Source organism: Sciurus vulgaris, assembly GCF_902686455.1.
Source record: "Sciurus vulgaris genome assembly, chromosome: 12".
Taxonomy (NCBI): Eukaryota; Metazoa; Chordata; class Mammalia; order Rodentia; family Sciuridae; genus Sciurus; species Sciurus vulgaris.
The window spans coordinates 57417605-57432342 of record NC_136473.1 but is presented as its reverse complement, the minus strand read 5'-3'; the positions used below and the strand labels follow the sequence as shown (position 1 = coordinate 57432342).

The following is a 14738-nucleotide window of genomic DNA, read 5'->3' as shown; positions in this document are numbered from 1 at the left end:
ATATCCCATATTATACCTCAAAAGTCATTAAGAAAAGTAATGTTCTATTTTTTATAAATCATCCCTCAGGCCTTATGAAGCAGGCCTTAGTAAGTTCCTTCCTTATAGATGTATTAGATCACTAAACAGTTTTAATTAAAAGAATACTTTTTAAAAACATTTTTTTAAAAAAAACTTTTTTAGATATTGCTAGACCTTTATTTTATTCATTTATTCATATGTGGTGCTGAGAATCGAACCCAGTGCCTTACAAATGCTAGGCAAGCGCTCTACCACTGAGCCACAACCCCAGCCCCATAGGAAAACCTAGAAATCATTATAAAATGCAATTAACCAGCCCTTCTTATTCCAATGTAAAGGAAATTATTAAAAATTCTAATTAATATTAGGATTTTATACAACTGTTCATTGGGGTTTGGGACATGAGCTGCAGAATGGTAGAAATATGAGAAATCTGAGACACTATGGAAAAAATTCCTTTAAGTATATGAAATTTTGTTTATGAACATGGCTACTTCTAAGTTTAATAACTTCTGTATTCAAGTCAAAGATTAGGCAGATTCAGTTTTGTGGGATTATCATTAACTTCTGGTATCATTAAGCTGTTGTCAGTTTTTCATTATAAATATGAAATCATAGCTGTTATGATTTCTTGAGGTTTGGCCTAACTGTCCCTACTTTCACAAAGGGCCAATCTTCATTTAGCCTGAATATGGCTAGCCATGACAGGGAAAGTGATGAATATTAGAAGAGAGTAAAAAGGAGAATAGATGGAAAGTAAAATAAAGAATAGAGGCTAAAAAATAAATGGGACAAAGAATAAGATGAAATAAACAAAAGCAAAATGCTCTCTTCAGAAGACTCCTGTCACAAATGGGAACAAGAGAAGATTACCTGAATTGTATAAACATTCAGCTTGTAAAGAAGACTATTTAGGCTGAAAATGTACACCAAGCCAAATTATACCCACGATTTCTGTCATGATGTTTAACATTTAGCATGTGCACAAATGGAAACTGAATCACTCACCTTATCAAGTTCACTGGTCAACTTTTTATTTTCTTCAGTTAATAACACTTTTTCTCGTTCATACTGTTGTTTGAACTCATTTTCAAATTCTTCCCTTTCACTTTGACTAACACAAGTCAAAATATTAAAGGAAAAAAAAAAGAAATTGAGTCTAAGGTAAGGTGAAAACAAAATATGTTTGCAATAACTATATAACATACATAAATATCAGATTGAACTACAGGGATATTATTTAAATACTACACAACATGTTGATATGCAATGAAAGGCCTGATAAAACACTTTCCAAGAATTTATAGTACAATAATTGCTGACTGATTCATTGAATCACTTAACAAATATTTATAGAGTATCTAGTAGGTGCCAAGAAATAGTGAGCCCTACAGATAGGTCCTACTCTCATGGCAATGAAAAGTGAGTACATGAATTAATTTCAGATAAATTCTACAAAGAAAATAAAATATAAAGATAATGCCATCTTTATATTATATCTAGGGGTGGCATGGCAAATTTAGATTACACATTTAGGGAAGGTCTTATCAAAGCCAAAGAAATAAAATGCCAAAATGAAAGTAGTAATTATCATCTACTTCATATTCATTAAATTTAATCCAAATTAGTCTGAGTTCAAGTTAGATATTTTTTGTATATTTGTACCAAAACATTCTTAAAAAATACAAAGTCATGGGTCCTTACTTAAGATTTGACTAGTCACTTCCTAGTTTTACTAATTTTATTAAAAATTATATTCCATGGTCTTTGATAATATTTAGAAATAAACTTATATCTGAACTCAGATATTTTTAAAAATCGACTTTGAAATAATTTCAGCTTTATAGAAAAGTTATTAGTGCAAAGAATTCCTCCATCCTCTTCACCCAGATTCTCCAACTGTTAACATTTTACTTTATTTGCACTTCATTACCCTGTGTGTTTAATGATTTCATAATTGCTCTGAACTACTGAGAGGCAGCTCCAAATATTACTACTTCTTACTTCTAAATATTCCTCTAAATATCCCAAGGTCAAGGGTACTCTCTGACATAAGCACTAAGCAACCGTCCAAATTAGAAGATTTACCCTTACAAGAACACTACTGTCCAAAACTGCAGACCAACTCAAGGTTTAGTGACTATCCCAACAATGTCTTCTTTTCTCATCCAGTACAGGGATCAGCTGAGAAATGTGATGCAGTTAGCAGCTGTATCTCTTCACTTTCCCTTGGGCTAGAACAAACCTTATCTTCCCTATCTCTCACACCAGTTTTTAGACTGTAGGCCTCTCATTGCATAGGGTGATCCTCAATCTAGTTTGTCTGATTTTTATAAACAAATTCAAATATTTCATCCTGGGCTGAAATACCACAAGAATAATACTAAAATCTTTTCAGCACATTCCATCAAGAGGGAGGGACAAATGTTGATATGCACAACAATGACCAAACCTCTTTTTTTTTTTTTTTAATTAATCCTCCAAAATGTTATTAAGCAGCAAATGGTTTAAGGCTGTGCAAGATGAATAAAGTTTTGATTGATGGACTGATTTGTTTTAAACAATTTATCAGAGAACAGACAAAACATACCCAGTATCCACCACCCACATATTAGCATTAAAATGAAGCTGACCAAAAACCTCTTAGGCTAAGGCAAGAATGCAGATTCAGAACAAGTGAAGCCTGAAGTCTGTAACACAGGATGGGAAACTTTGGGTAGCAACATATTTGGGTATGTTCTCATCTTGCACAGCCTTCAGCCAGTCACTGCTTGATAAATATTTTGGGGAATTAATATTTAAAAAAAGAGGTTTGGTTGTGCATATCAACATTTGTGCTTCCTTCTTGAAGGGATGTGCTAAGAAGTTAAAAGGAGTTTGCCAAATTGGAAGAAAAAAAAAAATGTATGGGCAGCATGTAAGAATGAATCCTAAGAGTGGTAGGTGGGGGAACAGAGTAAATACAACCAAATTCATCAAACAGACATATTTATCTGGGATTTGTGGTTTCATGCGTTGACTTGATACTCAGATGCTGTTTTACTCAGCTGGGTTGGGTACTGGAAGCCTGGACCCAACAGTGGCCTGCAATCAATGAGCCTGAAGTGTGGGACCTCTCTGGCTTATAGTAAAGAGTCTGTTGGTTCAATGTCTAAGTAAATTGCAGAAAGTTTGTGGAAGGTAAATCCCCCCAAAATTTGTTTATGTGTTTAAATTAACTATAATTAGCACAATTAGTCAAAGTTATTCGAATTTTAACATACTGATATGAAGTAAAGTCTGAAACACTGATGCTCTTATCTATCAAGATAATTCTCTTGTATCTGTTAGGACTTATTACTTAGGGAAACTATGTCTTAAAGGAATTAGGGTTTGTTCCTGTTTTAAAGTCTTTAAAATGATTACTTCATAACTGGTTAAATAAACAACTATGATTTTAGGTTATAACAATATAGTTGATCTCCTAAATATATGTGACTAGATATACGTATACATGTGAAAACTATTTATGAGCAATGTCTAAGTGTCATGAATAAGTTTGTAAAATAAAAGTTTACATAGGTTTACCAGCAATTTAACCAATAAGTGCTCTCTTTTCTACATTGTAGCTGACATAGAAGGGTTACACTGCCTTTTGAAGACATCTTATATCATCTTTGGCTTTGACTAAGTCTACTTTGATCATTAACACTGTTTCCTAAATGTATAAGAGATTTAATGCTATCCTTTGATTTTTGCTACCTCATGTACAACTGTTACTGTACACTATGGTTCTAAATTTTACTTTAACTATAGTCCCAGCAGTTCAGGAGGCTAAGGCAGTAAGAGAGCAAAATTAAAGCCAGCCTCAGCAACTAGCAAGACCCTGTCTCAAAATAAAATATAAAAGAGGGCTGGGGATGTGGCTCAGCAGTTAAGCACCCTGGGTACAATTCCTGGTACCGAAAAAAGAAAAAAAATTTTTTTTTCAACTTTAAAAGTTTAACTTAACTAATATAAAGACATCTGTGTAACTGTGATGCTAACCATTACTGGCTTCTTTATATATTAGCTATATTCATGTTCTTCAAGTAAACAAGCCTTTTAAAATGTAAACCTTGTGAGAGCACTTTACCAAGTTGGTGTTCTCCAAACTAAAATTGTCTGTACCAATAGTGTCCTTCAGATTTATATAGAAATAACAAATTCTGTGGGATTTATTTATGTCATTTAATGTTTTATAACTGGATAAAGGTAACCTGTTGTCATTTAGTTATATATAAAATTTTGTGTTATTCATTACACTGGGATTGAAATTTAAATGTATTTTTGGAAGTTAATAAAGAGAGCCCGATTAGTTCAAAGGTTGACAATTTGGAACATGAAAACATTTTGTCCATTTTTCCACAAAAGGGAAATTAAGAGCTCTCTTAGCCTTTCTGTTTGATTATGCTTTGGATATAATGTATTGTTAACTGATATTCAGAAAGTCTCAGGAAATAATACATGAGAACTCTGCAGAATGATATTTTTAAAAAGGGCAAAGATCAGACTCAGAAATAAACACGTTTTAAGATTTGTCAAGAGGCCAACCTCACCTGAGTTAATGTTCTGCCTCTTGTGCTTCATGTTAGGATGGCTCTGAAGTAGGCTAAGAATTAAGCTTATTTAAAGATGTGTTCAAAAGATAAGATTTTTTGTTGTTGTTGCTGCAAAGATTAGTGTGATCTCAAACAGGGGATATAATGGAAAAATTAAAGGTTTGGGCAAATCATAAGAGATATTTAGGTTTGTATGAGAATTCTAAAAGAAAGTAAAAGTTATAAGTAATGGAGTTGATAAATATATGAGTCTTTGTTGAGGCTAGATATCAAAGCTACTTTAGTGTTTATTTTCCTTATAAAACTTAATAACTGTTGCCTGTTAGTGTAGTGCAGAAGTACTAGTGAACAACCTGAGTGAATTTGAGACAATAAGCCATCACCTACAGGACAGACAGGATACAATGTAGGCTTCCAGTACTAATACTGACCCCAATTAAATGAAAGAGGTAACTTTAAAATTATAGATATTGAAGTTATAACCTGTTGCTCCCACTTTAAGACTGGAAACACTGGCCTGTTGGATGTTTAAAACCAAAAACTTGGAGACTAAGGTGAAGAAAGTAAAAGGGCTAAGGAAAAAGCAGCCAATATTTGAGACTCAGCCCTTTAGGGTTAGCCAGGATCCAGGATCCAGGGAACGATGGGAACCCTCTAAGACGACTCTATAGAGAACAGGAAGCCAACCAGTGTACATTCTGCAAAGAGAAGGGTCCTGAAGAGGGAAATGTCCTTGATGCTTTCAAAGGAAGCCAACTGTGGTCAGCAAGACCCTGACCCATCCTGGAAGATGGCATGACTGATAGAAGAAGTAAAAAGGAGCCAAGAGGCTTCTCACATGTTTCCAAGAGTGACACTGAAAAATCTCTGCTGACTCTTAGTAGTGGACAGGAACAAAGTAAATGTTGATTAACTTGATCTTAGATACCTGGCAGGAGAGTATAACCAAAGCAAGTACTACATGGACATTTAGGAGAGAGAATGGCTCTTTCAGAATAACTTGAGATGTACACTTTTGTCAACCCTATCAAAAGTTTGTAAAGCTGGAGGTTATAAAGGAAGGATTCTTATGTGGGATTGCCTAATAACTATCACAAAAGACTCTGGAGTCATGGAATATTTCCTAAGTTTCTGAGACTAGTTAAACTATTAATTACTTTTGTGATAATTATTTACAAAAAAGTAATGCTTTGCTATCTTGTTTATTGTTGTCCCAGCATGATCCTTTCTATATATATGCCTTATACAGTCACCCACCAGATGCCACTAAGGACCTCTGGTCTGCCCTGATGCTAAATACCCTTAACTATCTGTCTACGCCCCATGTGATAGAGAACAAGGATTCTGGGTCACTTCCCACGTGATAGAGAACAAGGATTCTGGGTCACTTCCCACCACTACACTCTCTCTCAGCAGGAAGCAGCTTAGAGATGTCATTTATTTTCCATAGAAATGGAATGCAGAAATTGACAGTGTGGAAATGCAACAGTGGTCTACTTTATGCTTTAAATATAGCCCTTGCTGCTCTGCCACCAAGACTAATTTTTTAAGGATATGTTTCTTTACCTTCTTCCCCCCCCCCCTAATATCTCCCCCTCCCTAAACTCAGGGGAAACAGGATTATCTTTTTTCCCCATTCTAGGCTGACTTATCTGTCCCTAAGTACACACTCACCATAGGAAGGAAGTAATCCAGACTTTGGGAATGGTACCAGAAGATCTCAGAAATGGCTATTTCCCAAATTAACAAGTGAATTACAACTCCAATAGAAAACATTTTGAATCACCTCTTTAAAAGCCTATTTCTGCTGATGGGCAGAATCACACCCTCTGGGGCAGGAGTCCCCTGGGCTTCTCCTTTGCTAGCAAAGAAATAAAACTTCTTTTTCCTTTTTCTCAAAACTGCGTCCTTGTTATTGGAATGGCACTGGGGACAAGGACTGAGCTTTTGGCAACAAAACCAAACCTGCTCTCTCAAAACTCATCACTGACTTAACTGTTTTCACATCCAATCTACCATTGACAATGTTGTCCTTTCCCTCCCTCATGAAATGCTGTCTTCTCCAGATTGTGATGTTACCATACTTAATGGATTTGTAGCAACAACCCTGGCCTCTTTTCAGCTGTCTCTGTGAACTCCTTTCCTTCTATTCTTCCCATAAATGCCAGTGCTTCTTGGAATTCTGTCTCGGGTGCTTGTCTCCTCTCTCTACATGTTCTCCCTGAGGTAGGTTCATCAACTATATCATCTGCTTATAGTTATTATCTCTTACACCAAGGAACTTTGAAGCTTTCATGAGCTTCAAACTGCTAACTTAACATCTCCACAAATATGTGTCTAAAACGCCTCACTTCATCATACCCAACTCAACAAGAGAGCTCAACACATAAACGTGTTCTGATTTATGCAAAAGTATCAACTTTTTCTTAGTATAAGTTAAAAAAAAAGTAAGATTAAGGCCAATCTCTCCAATTTTATCTCCAATAAAATTGCTCTAGTACTTTTCCCCTATCTACTGAATCAACTATTAAAAAACTTCTATCAGATTAAAATTATGCTACTTACTACTCTTATCTTAAAAAACAATAAGCATTAAAGTAACTTCTTTGATAGAAATTTCTCCTCCATCTCCTCTCTTATGTCACATCTTGCTGTAGCAATAACAACTATAAGTACTAACTATTGTTATCTACACTCTGTTCCAATTGCTCTCCTTAAGTCTCTCTTGATCCCACTGTGGGGTCTCTGTCCCTATTCTTCCACTGAAACTGTTCTTCTCAAAGTCACCAATGACATTCAGATTACTAAACTTAAATGCCATTGTGCAGTCTTTATCGTACCTGATTTGAACATCATTTTATTTGACATGTTGACAGGTTTCTTCAGCAGGTAGTATTCCGGAATACTAAATTTGCCTGGTTTACTTTCTATCATTCTGACTATTCTTTCTCCTTCCATTTTGGTAGTTCCTCCTCATTTCTCCAATTTCTAAAGATTGCAGTGCCTCAGTCCTCACTTCTATGGTTCACTTTCTATCTACATTCATTTACTAACTATATGATCTCATTCGGTCTCCATGGCTTTAAATATCATGATATAATCTCAGGATTATATCTCCACCCCTGAAATCCAGGGTGCTCTATATAATCAGTCTACTTAACATATCTCACTGAAGGTCTAATAAGCATCTGCAGGCTAGATGGATAAAACAAGTTCTTGATAATACTCTCATCTGAAACTTGTTTCTCTTGTAGTCTTCCTCTCTGAGTGGTAACTATATTCTTCCACTTGCTTGTGTCAAAACTGCAGGATCATCCTTGATTCTTTCTTTGTCAATCATTCCATCAACCAATACCATTCATAACCTTTAACTTTAAAGAATGTTAAAATTTGAACATTTCTGACTATCCCTTTTGCCACCAGCCTAGGCCTGAGCCACCATTTTCAGCCTGCATTACTAGAATGGCCTTCTAGATAGACTTATTCTTTGCTCTTAACACAAGTTTAGTACTTGTACTTTTCTGCTCAAAATTCTACAATAAGTACCTGCAAGGAAACAACAGTAAGTTAACTACATATGACTTAGAAGGCTTAAAGACTTGACTCCTGTTATCTGACTCATTTCTACTCTTCCTTGTCCTTACCTAAACTTGAGCCACACTAGCCTCCCACAAATTTTTTAACAGACTTGTGTATAATGATCTTTTCATACATTTTTAAAGCTCTGCCCTCACTTTCCTTAGTCTTAACTAAGACATCACCTCTCAGTATAATTCCCCCTGGCAAATAAATAAATAAATATGTGTGTGTGTTTGTGTGTATGCGTGTATAAAACCTATATTAACATATATTTCTAAATGTAATACATACAATACCTGCTATCTATTCTATATATCTTATGTGTATGCATATTTAAACCCATATATAATTTAATTTACTCTCTTAATGCTTAATAGTCATTGCCCACTTTATTTTCTGTTCTTAGCATTTTTTCATTATTTAATGTGTTCTACATTTTATTTCTTTTATTATCTTTTACCACACTAAAGGAAAGTTGCATAAAGATCAGGATTTTGAAACTTCCCAAATCTAAAGAATGAAATGGAAAGTCAACTATAAGAGGCTTACACAACCCAGAAGTACAAAATCACAGGAGACCCACGCCAAGGCAAATTATAATGAGAATGACTAACATAAGAATAAAGATAGAATTTTAAAGGCTGCAAGAGAAAAAAATCAAAATACATGTAGGGGGAAACCAATTTGGATCTCAGTTGATTTCTCAACCCAGACCCTGGAGGTCCTGGAATAACATATTTCAAGCTCTGAAAGAAAATGGAGGCCAACTGACAATTTTATATCCAGTAAAACTGAGCTTCAGATGTGAAGATGAAACAAAACCTCCCATGATAAACAAAAGTTAAAGGAATTTACAACCAGAAAGCCTGTACTATATAATAATTCTCAACAAAACAGTCCATGAGGAAGAAATGAAAAAAAAAAAAAAATAGCAAAGGGAAGAACTACACTAAAGGAAAGGTCAATCAAAAGAGAAACTAAGTCAAGTTAAAGACCAAAAATAAAACAAAATAACCAGAATATAAATCATATCTCAATAATAACCTGAATGTTAATGGCCTATACTCATCAATCAAAAGACAGACTGGGCAGATTGAATTAAAAAAAGAAAAAGATCCAAAAATATGCTGTCTAGAAGAGACTCACTTCCTAGGAAGAGACATCCACAGACTGAAGGTGAGAGGCTGGGAAAAAACACACCACTCACATGGACTGTGTAAACAAGCAGGGGTTTCCATTCTTATATCAGACAAAGTAGACTTAAAACCAAAGTTAGTCAGAAGGGATAAAGAAGGACATTTCTTACTACTTAAGGGAACCAAACATCAACAAGACATAACAATCACAAGTATATATGCCCCAAACAATGGATCATATACATACATCAAACAAACCCTTCTCAATTTCAAGAATCAACTAGACCACAACACAGTAATCCTGGGTGACTTTAACACACCTCTCTCACCACTGGATAGATCTCCCAAACAAAAACTAAACAAAGAAACTACAGAATTAAATGATACACTCCATGATTTAGACTTAATGGACATATATAGAGTATTTCATATATAGAATAGTCATCATGAGTGAATACACTTTCTTCTCAGCAGCACATGGATCCTTCTCTAAAACAGATCATATGTTATGCCACAAAGAAACTCTCAGCAAATACAAAAGAACAGAAATATTATCCTGCATTCTATCAGATCGAAACGGAATGAAACTAGAAATCAACAAAATAAAAAATAGAAAATACTCCAACAACTGGAGACTAAATAGCATGCTATTGAAAAAAAAAATCAAGGAAGAAATTTTAAAAATACTTAGAAATAAATAAGAGCACATCAAACACATCAAAATCTCTGGGACACTATGAAGGCAGTGCTAAGAGGAAAGTTCACTGCATTGAGCTCATCATTAAAAGAATGAAAAGTCAACAAATAAATGACCTAACACTACATCTCAAAGCCCTAGAAAAAGAACAAATCAACACCAAAAGCAGCAGAAGACAGGAAATAATTAAAATCATGAAATCAATGAAACTGAAATAAAAGAAACAACTGAAAAAATTAACAAACTGAAAAGTAGGTTCTTTGAAAAAATAAGTAAAATTGATAAATCCTTAAGCCACACTAACAAAGAGAGACAACTCAAGTTACTAAAATTTGTGATGAAAAAGGAAATATCACAATGCACACTACTGAAATACAGAAGATAACAAGATACTATTTTGAAAATTTATACTCCAATAAAATAGAAAAACTCAAAGATATCGACAAATTTCTAGAGACATACGATCTACACAAACTGATGCAGGAAGACATACACAATTTAAATAGATCAACATCAAGCAGTGAAATAGAAGACATAATCAAAAGCCTACCAACACAGAAAAGCCCAGGACCAAAAGGATTCTCAGCTAAGCTCTACAAGACCTTCAAAGAAGAATTAACACCAATACTCCTCAAATTATTTCATGAAATAGCAAAGAAGGGAACCCTTCCAAATTCATTTTATGAGTATTACCCTGATACTGAAACCAGACAAAGACACTTCAAGGAAAGAAAACGTCAGACAAATATGCCTGATGAACAATAGACACAAAAATTCTCAATAAAATTCTGGCAAATTGCATACAAAAACATACTAAAAAGATAGTGCATCATGATCAAGTGGAGTTCATCCCAGGGATACAAGGTTAGTTCAACATACGGAAATCAATAAATGTAATACATCATATCACTAGACTTAAAAAAATCATATGAGGAGAGATTCAAGATGGCGGACTAGAGGGTGGCTGCGTTTCATGTTGCTCCAGGATTCAGGACTCAAGAAGAGGAGATACAGAGAGACTTGGGACCAACTCAAAGCCGCCGGGTGAGTCTCTCCCTTTGGGGAGGTGTCCCGGATGGGGCGGTAGTCCCTAACGCAGGGAACTTTGTGAAGTAGATTTGTCTGATGAAGACACCCCTCCACCCACTGGAGCATCAACCAAAAGACATAGACTGGCAGATTGGATTAAAAAGAAAGATCCAACAATATGTTGCCTGCAAGAGACTCACCTCATAGAAAGAGATACCCATTGATTAAAGGTGAAAGGATGGGGAAAAACATACCATGCACATGGACTCAGCAAAAAAGCTGGGGTATCCATCCTCATTTCAGATAATGTGGACTTCAAGCCAAAGTTAGTCAGAAGGGATAAAGAAGGACATTACATATTGCTTAAGGGAACCATAAATCAGCAAGACATAACAATCATAAACATCTATGCCCCAAACAGTGGCTCATCCATGTATGTCAAAAAAATCCTTCTCAATTTCAGAAACCAAATAGACCATAACACAATAATAATAGGTGATTTTAACACGCCTCTCTCACCACTGGACAGATCTTCCAAACAAAAATTGAACAAAGAAATCATAGACCTCAATAACACAATAAATAATTTAGACTTAACGGACATTTATAGAATATACCATCCAACCAAGAGCGAATACACTTTCTTCTCAGCAGCACATGAATCCTTCTCTAAAATAGACCATATATTATGCCACAAAGGTAATGTAAGCAAATACAAGAAGATAAGACACTACCTTGTATTCTATCAGATCATAATGGATTGAAGTTAGAAATAAATGAAAGAGTAAAAAACAGAAGCTACTCCAACATCTGGAGATTAAACAATATGCTATTACATGATGAATGGATAACAGAAGATATTAGGAAGGAAATTAAAAAATTCTTAGAGGTAAATGAGAACAAAGAAACATCATATCAAAATCTCTGGGACACTATGAAAGCAGTACTTAGAGGAAAATTTATTTCATGGGGCGCATTCAACAAAAGAAGTAAAACTCAACAAATAAACAATCTAATACTACAGCTCAAAGCCCTAGAAAAAGAAGAACAGACCAACACCAAAAGTAGTAGAAGACAGGAAATAGTTAAACTCAGAGCTGAAATCAACGAAATTGAAACAAAAGAAACAATACAAAAAATTGACAAAATAAATAGTTGGTTCTTTGAAAAAATAAACAAAATTGATAAACCCTTAGCCACACTAACAAAGAGAAGACGAGAGAAAACCCAAATCACTAAAATTCAGAATGAACAAGGAAATATCACAACAGACACAACTGAAATACAAAACATAATTAGAAGCTATTTTGAAAAAACTATATTCCAACAAAATAGAAAATTTCGAAGACATCAACAGGTTTCTAGAGACATATGAATTGCCTAAACTGAACGAGGAGGACATACACAATTTAAATAGAACAATTTCAAGTAATGAAGTAGAAGAGGTCATCAAAAGCCTACCAACAAAGAAAAGTCCAGGACCAGATGGGTTCTCAGCCGAGTTCTACAAAACCTTTAAAGAAGAGCTCATTCCAATACTTCTCAAAGTATTCCATGAAATAGAAGAGGAGAGAACCCTCCCAAACTCATTCTATGAAGCCAATATTACCCTGTTTACCCAAACCAGACAGAGACACATCGAGGAAAGAAAATTTCAGACCAATATCCTTAATGAACATTGACGCAAAAATTCTCAACAAAATTTTAGCAAATTGCATACAAAAATATATTAAAAAGATAGTGCACCATGATCAAGTGGGTTTCATCCCAGGGATGCAAGGTTGGTTCAACATCCGGAAATCAATAAATGTAATTCACAATATCAATAGACTTAAAGTCAAGAATCACATGATTATTTCAATAGATGCAGAAAAAGCATTTGATAAAATACAGCACCCCTTCATGCTCAAAACACTAGAAAAAATAGGGATAGTGGAAACATTCCTTAATATTGTAAAGGCCATTTATGCTAAGCCCATGGCTAATATCATTCTAAATGGTGAAAAACTGAAAGCATTCCTCCTAAAAACTGTAACAAAGAAATGCTGGACTAATCTCCAGAATCTATAAAGAACTCAAAAAACTCTACTCCAAGAATGCAAATAATCCAATCGACAAATGGGCTAAGGAAATGAACAGACACTTCACAGAAGAAGATGTACAAGCAATCAACAAACATATGAAAAAATGTCCAACATCTCTAGTAACAAGAGAAATGCAAATCAAAACCACCCTAAGATTCCATCTTATCCCAATTAGAATGGCGATCATCAAAAATACAAGCAACAACAGGTGTTGGAGAGGATGTGGGGAGAAAGTACACTCATATATTACTGGTGGGGCTGCAAATTAGTGCAGCCACTCTGGAAAGCAGTGTGGAGATTCCTTAGAAAACTTGGAATGGAACCACCATTTGACCCAGCTATCCCACTCCTTGGTCTATACCCAAATGCCTTAAAATCAGCATACTACAGAGATACAGCCACATCAATGTTCATAGCTGCTTAATTCACAATAGCCAGATTGTGGAACCAACCTAGATGTCCTTCAATTGATGAGTGGATAAAGAAACTGTGGTATATATATATATATATATATATATATATATATATATATATATATATATATATATATATATATATACAATGGAATATTACTGTGCCATAAAGAATGATAAAATTATGGCATTTGCAGGCAAATGGATGAAATTGGAGACTATCATGCTAAGTGAGATAAGCCAGTCTCAAAAAACTACAGGACGAATGATCTCGCTGATAAGTGGATGATGACACATAAGGGGGGTGGTGGGAGGGATTAGGGTTAGGGTTAGGGAGGGGGGCAAGAATGGAGGAAGAAAGGACTGTATAGAGGGAAAAGAAGGGTGGGAGTGGTGGGGGGGAAGGGAAAAAATAATAGAATGAATCAAACAACATTACCATATGTAAATTTATGATTATACAAACGGTATGCCTTTAACCCATGTACAAACAGACAAACAACATGTATCCCATTCGTTTACAATAAAAAAAAATAGTGGAAAGAAAAAATCATATGATTATCTCAAAAGATGCAGAAAAAGCATTTGACAAAATAGAGCACCCCTTCATGTTCAAAACACTCGAAAAATAGGGATAGTAGGAACATCCCTCAACATTGTAAAAGTTGTCCATGCTAAGCCCAAGGCCAACATCATTCTAAATGAAGAAAAATTGAAAGCATTTCCCCTAAAACCTGAAACAACACAGGGATGTCCTCTTTCACCACTTCTACTCAATATCGTCCTTGAAACTCTAGCCACAGCAATTAGACAGACAAAAGAAACTAAAGAGATATGAATAGGAAAGGAAGAACTCAAACTATCACTAATAGCTTGATGACATGATTCTATATTTAAAGGATCCAAAAAATTCCACCAGAACACTTCTAGAACTCATAAACGAATTCAGCAAAGTCGCAGGATATAAAATCAATACTCATAAATCAAATGCATTTATATACATTAGTGATAAAGACAATGCAAGAGTAATTAGGAAAACTACTCCATTCACAACAGCCTCAAAAACAATAAAATAATTGGGAATCAATCTAACAAAAGAGAAGACCTCTACAATGAAAACTATAGAACACTAAAAAAAGAAACTGAAGAAGACCTTAGAAGATGGAAAGATCTCTCATGCTCTTGGACAGGCAGAATTA

General features: G+C 34.8%; 1 protein-coding gene across 13 annotated transcripts in view; it reads right to left on the bottom strand.

The window, feature by feature from the left end:
• CDC42BPA (CDC42 binding protein kinase alpha) overlaps nt 1-14738 on the bottom strand; it is a 311754-nt gene that overhangs the window by 79613 nt on the left and 217403 nt on the right. For all 13 annotated transcript variants that reach the window (XM_079106616.1, XM_079106608.1, XM_079106605.1 and 10 more), the window contains one exon: nt 1030-1135. In XM_079106616.1, coding sequence (XP_078962742.1) covers nt 1030-1135 — 106 coding nt within the window. The remainder of the gene's footprint in view (nt 1-1029; nt 1136-14738) is intronic.